Below are 5,386 nucleotides of genomic sequence, written 5' to 3' on the forward strand. Positions count from 1 at the left end.
ATTTCGTTGGCCCTAATTAGAACCCCCAAATTTATAATTGTGGCTCCAACTTGCTCCTGCAATCATCTCCGTCACCGAAATGCTGATCTAGCGCAATTGCAGGACATGGTGGACACTACTTAAACGACGGCGCATTGGTTTCGCGCGCAAACCCTTTGGAAACCACGTAGTGTAAGAGTTTTCTTGATGTTTGGCAACTTATGATCAATGTAGTGGAAAGAAAGAAAGTTTTAACCCACAAAAAACTGAAACGACGTGGTTTCCAAAGGGTTTGGGCGCGAAACCAATGCAACGTCATTTAAGTAGTGTCCACCGTGTCATGCAATTGCATCAAATCAGCATTCTGGTGACGGAGATGATCGCAGGGGCAAGTTGGAGCCACAATTGTAAATTTGGAGGTTTTAATTAGGGCCAATGAAATTTTGGGGGTCATTCTGAGCATCGGGCTAAATTTCAAGGGCTAAATTGAGATTTAACTCAATTCTGAGTGGGTTGGGTCTTGGGCTCAATACGGGTCCGTTTCATCCGATTCGGTCTGTTCGGTTCAATTTTGCGCCAAATTTTTTGAACTTAGTGTCAGAATTCTCATTTTAATTAGCTCTATCCTATTTTAATATAAAATTCATATTTCTAATATTCTTTATTAAAATTTAATTTATTGACTAATTATTCGCTAATTATTTACTAATCTCTCAGGTTTTACACCTCTGGAGAGGGGTAGGTCCCTCCCCATTTATACTCTGTACCCAGGTGGGCCCCACCTGCTTAGAAGCTTCTGCTAGCTGTCCAGGTTTCTTGTGGGATGGGAGGTGACGCGCGGGTTGCCTCCTGGTTCGGATCGGTGACTGGATCCGGATTATTAGTGGGTTGGGCCGGAACAAGTATTATTGTAGATCTCTTTCATAGTAATCAATATATGCCTTTAAGTATTATTGGACTTGAAATCTTTTTTATTAGTATGATATGAAATAGTAAACTGCAACTCATAGAACATCTATGATGACAGTTACTTTGCTACCGCGAGGGTGGCTAAAAGTTCTGTTTCGTATTCTTCTAAAAATACCCTGATTACTTAATAAGAAAAATACCGAAGTGATAAATTAAGGGGCATCCTAGAATGGTTTTGATTTCACAGAAGAGTGCTATTTTAAGTGAATTGAAAAACATGAGTGATGACATTAACACACCCTGCTCTTGCTCTTGTTAAGTACTTGAATTTATTATCAAAGAGAATGATGAGGTTGTGAGCAGCATCTATTTAGCAAGCGAAGCAATGCATCAGCCTTTCGACGTGCCCTCGACGAGCCATGAGCAGCCAAACTTTGAAGAGAAGGAATGCTGCTGGGATTCACTAAGAGACGTCTCGCCACGAGCTCGCCTTCTTCTTTGCACAACCCGAGAAGAAGTGTTATTGAGTTTTCCTTCCCTGTGGCTGATCCATACCTCAGAAGCTCAATAAGGATAGAAACCAATGCTCTGCTGTTCCTTATCTCTTGTAGCCCTTGAGAGCAACCAACAAGAGAAGCAAGCACAGCCAATGCATCATCAGTGATACCCGCCTTATCATCCATCAGCAACTCAATCAGCAAAGAAACTGCCCCTGCACTCACAATTGTCGCCTTGTTATTTTGGTAAACTGCCAGGTTGAAAAGCGCAGTAGCAGCATCTCTTTTACCTACAGGTGTGCCTTCTTTCAAGAGCTTAACTAATGCCTTTGTGGCTCTTGGATGAGCTCCAATTGTTACTTTGCTGTAATCTATCATAGTCAAGCTGAATATTGCTGCTGCCGCATTTTCTCTTGCCTCCATTGTCTTCCCAGATTCAAGTACTTCTATTATGTTTTCGACTGCTTCGCCGGCTGCCATTATCAGAATCTTGTTGTTGTCAAAGATGGAGAGGTTTAACAAAGCCGTCACCGCTTGTTCCTGGATTCTTGGATCATTGGAAAGTAGTAGTGTAACTAGAAATGGAATAGCCCCGGCCTCGGCTATAATTTTTTGAGTGTCCATGCCGCATTTTGCCAGTAACCGGAGTTTATAAGCGGCTTTCCTTTGGGTGTCGGCCGAGCCAGTTGCCAATTTTCCAACTAAAAACTCTGCTGTCATTTTGATCGCATCTAAAGAATTCGCATTGAAGTTCTTCTTGCTGCTATTTACCTTCAAAACAGACATATTAGGGTCGTTCACTGGGAGCTTGTTTTCATAGCACCATTGCTGGATAAGACTCTTCAATGCATAGTTTGGTACCAGAGCAGTGTGAATTAACCTTTGTCCACTTTTGGGGCAAGTGTGATGCCCGGAGTTTATCCACCGTGCTATCGAAACTCGATCATAGCTGTGGCCGGAAGATACAATCACAGGATCCCTCATTAGTTCAAGCGAAATCGGGCAAAGAAATTCGTCACGAATATTTAGTGTTATGGACTTGGAACTTGCTGAACAATAATCATGAATTTTGATATGTTGAAATTCAGGCAGTGGCTGGCACTCTCCTTCGTTTCTTTCATTCTCTACATCCTTGAATATCAATGATTTGGAATATGAAACCAGAAATAACAGATTCTTGATATCAGACGCTTCCTTTAGTCCTCCGGTGCTAGCCTGATTCCGAATTTCAGCCTCTAGTTTCGATATTTCCCTATCATAATCCGATGCAGTTTTGAAACCAATGTTGCTTAATATTTCCTCCACTTTTCCAGCATCAACAAAGTCCTTGTTTTGTAAACTGTTGTTGGCCATCACATGCAGAAGCCGGTCTCTTTGTTGAAGATCGCGAGGATCAATGAACAACTCAACCCTTTTTGCTTGTTTGTGGAGAAGCTCCACTTGTTCTTGTGTATCTCTTGTGATGCTAAGCAAACTCAGAGGAAGTGTGTCAAGGGAATTTCCCATATCCTTTGCCAGCAAGTAAAATTGGTTGGATATGAACTCCAACTGTATTAGACTCCAAAGATAGCTGCCATCCTTGCATTCTTGAATCAAATGCTTTGATTTCACAATCAAAGACAAGATCTCATTGAAAGACCTTATGGAAGATGGAGAAATTGGACAGCATGTTAATTGAATCTCTTCAAGCATAGAAGAGAGAAGCTTGATCCTCCATATCATGGATGAAACATTCCTTGCATGAACAAAGTGAGACTTCTCCATTGAACTAACTTCATTAGCAATGTTAACCAATGAAACTAGCAGAGACTTAGTGGAACCATCCATTGTGGCTGTTACAATATGATCAAGACTTTTTGTTCATTCTTATAGTGAATTAAATTGAGTTTCTGTTTTGAATTGGATTTCTCTTAGATTTTGTGAATGTTATTTTATGTTGAAGTTCAACATATACAATTTGTCATGACAAGATGTCATGTTAAATTGCACGAGATCTTGACCCTTTCTATGTGTAATTGGTTGCTAAGGACAAGAAAGCATAACGATGGAAAAAACAGTTTGATGCCATTTGGAGAATTTTCCTGGCCTGCAAGATTATTATAGATTTATAGTGTATGTAAAAGATTTTTCTTTCTTTTTTTTCTTCTTCTTCTTCCTAATCAGATGCTATTATATAGACAAAAATAATTATTTTCAAGCTCACAATCTCAAAATGACTATGTTTCAATGATCATGTGTGTAAAATATTTTTATATTGGTAATGCTTAAAAATTAAACTCTATAGTTATATTGTTCCTCGTAAGTAGGGGTGGCAAAGCGGGCCGGCCCGCCCCAACCCGCCCCGCCCCGCCCCGCCTAGACCCGCCTCCAAAATGGGGCGGACCGGCCCGCCTCGCCAACTAAAATGGGTTTAAAATGCTAGCCCGTCCTGCTTTATGGTGGATTGGCGGGTCGGCGGGCTAGCCCGCTTGACTTTGTTTTTTTTTTTGTTTGAAAAATAAAATTCATTATTATTAACCAAAAAATAATAATTAAAAAATTATATACAAATAAAAAATAATTAAATTATAATATAATTTTTTCACTTTTTTTTTAATTTTAAACTTCAATAAAATTGTTCAAAATAATATTTATCAATAGAATCATCTTTATCTTAAAAAATAAGTCACATAATTTGAACATATATACGAAATTATAAACTAAAATAAATAAAGTTAATAACTAAAAGAAGAATATAAACAAAAAATAAAAAAAAAGTGTTTAAAAAGTTCTATAATTATTAATTTTATAATAGTAATCACTCTTTTATTTAATAAAAAAAAAGAAAAAAATATCTTTGACCCGGCGGACCGGCCCGCCCCGCCCCGCCAAAATCCGCCAATTTGGCGGTGCGGGTTTGGCGGGTTTTTGTAATTTGGCGGGCTCCAAATCCTAGCCCGACCTACCTTTTTTAGCGGGTTTAGCGGATCGGCCGGACGGGTTCGACCCGTTTTGCCACCGCTACTCGTAAGTTTTGTTTATTTAGGGATTTTTTATTTATTAATGTGCCATATTTTTTTGAACTTAATACGAAATTGTCGCTTTTTTTTAATTTAATTCTCCATACACTATTTTTTTATGGAAAAGTCTAGGGGCCAGCAGTTTTGTTGAATTTTGGCCAGCATGTAGCCAGCAGAGAAAGGTGAATCATTGGATGAAAACTCACATCAATCTCACACCATTAGATCATCATTGATGGCTATTTGATGGCTACCAATCACAAAAGTTGCTGCCCCTAACATTGCTCTTTTTTTATATAAAATAATCAATTATAATTAAAAACGAAATAGCAATTCAATTGCTACTTTAACAAAAGAGTGGTGAATAATTAATTTCAAAAGAGTAATATTTTGATAATAAATTTAAAAAAAGGTAGAACACTGATAAAAAAAAAGAAAAAACTAAGACAGACCTTAAGTTTTATCTTTCTTTGCAGATACTTGTGTCCATGTTATGGACAATTTTTTTTTCCTTAGTGAAGTTTTTTTTTTTTTTTTAATTACTAATTATAGAGGACGACACCTTAAACCCAAAACGGGTGTGCCTGAATCTTCCTTCATATCTTCTTTCATTTTTTTTCGGGTTATCTTGCTTTTAATTTTAAGAGTAAACAATCAAGTTCTTGAGAATTACTTTGATACATGCTACAGACACTTTGCTGAGTTGTCGTGTTTGCTTATCGGACACATTTTAGACACGATACTCATCAATACTTGTTCGATACATGTGCCTGCGGTGTCCAATCGTGTCTTAATAAAAAGTAAAAAATTCTTTTCCAGACACACCTAAATACTATCACGTGTCGACGTTTTCAATCTTATTCTTAACATATATTCTTAAAATAAATTTAGTTATAGCATATATTATTATTTATTAAAACAAAAAAATATTTTAATTACTTAATATAATTAAAATAAAATAATAAAAATAATAAAAAAATTAATTTATATTTTAATATCAAT

At 37.2% G+C, this 5,386-nt stretch overlaps 1 protein-coding gene across 1 annotated transcript; it reads right to left on the minus strand.

Annotated features, from left to right (window-relative positions):
- Nucleotides 1–1,223: 1,223 nt before the first annotated feature.
- Nucleotides 1,224–3,212, minus strand: LOC112785709 (U-box domain-containing protein 1-like). Its single transcript, XM_025829151.2, has one exon. It carries the CDS (start codon nucleotides 3,210–3,212, stop codon nucleotides 1,224–1,226), a length of 1,989 nt encoding a protein of 662 aa, XP_025684936.1.
- Nucleotides 3,213–5,386: the final 2,174 nt, after the last annotated feature.

The sequence above is a fragment of the Arachis hypogaea genome, chromosome 20, assembly GCF_003086295.3.
Source record: "Arachis hypogaea cultivar Tifrunner chromosome 20, arahy.Tifrunner.gnm2.J5K5, whole genome shotgun sequence".
Taxonomy (NCBI): Eukaryota; Viridiplantae; Streptophyta; class Magnoliopsida; order Fabales; family Fabaceae; genus Arachis; species Arachis hypogaea.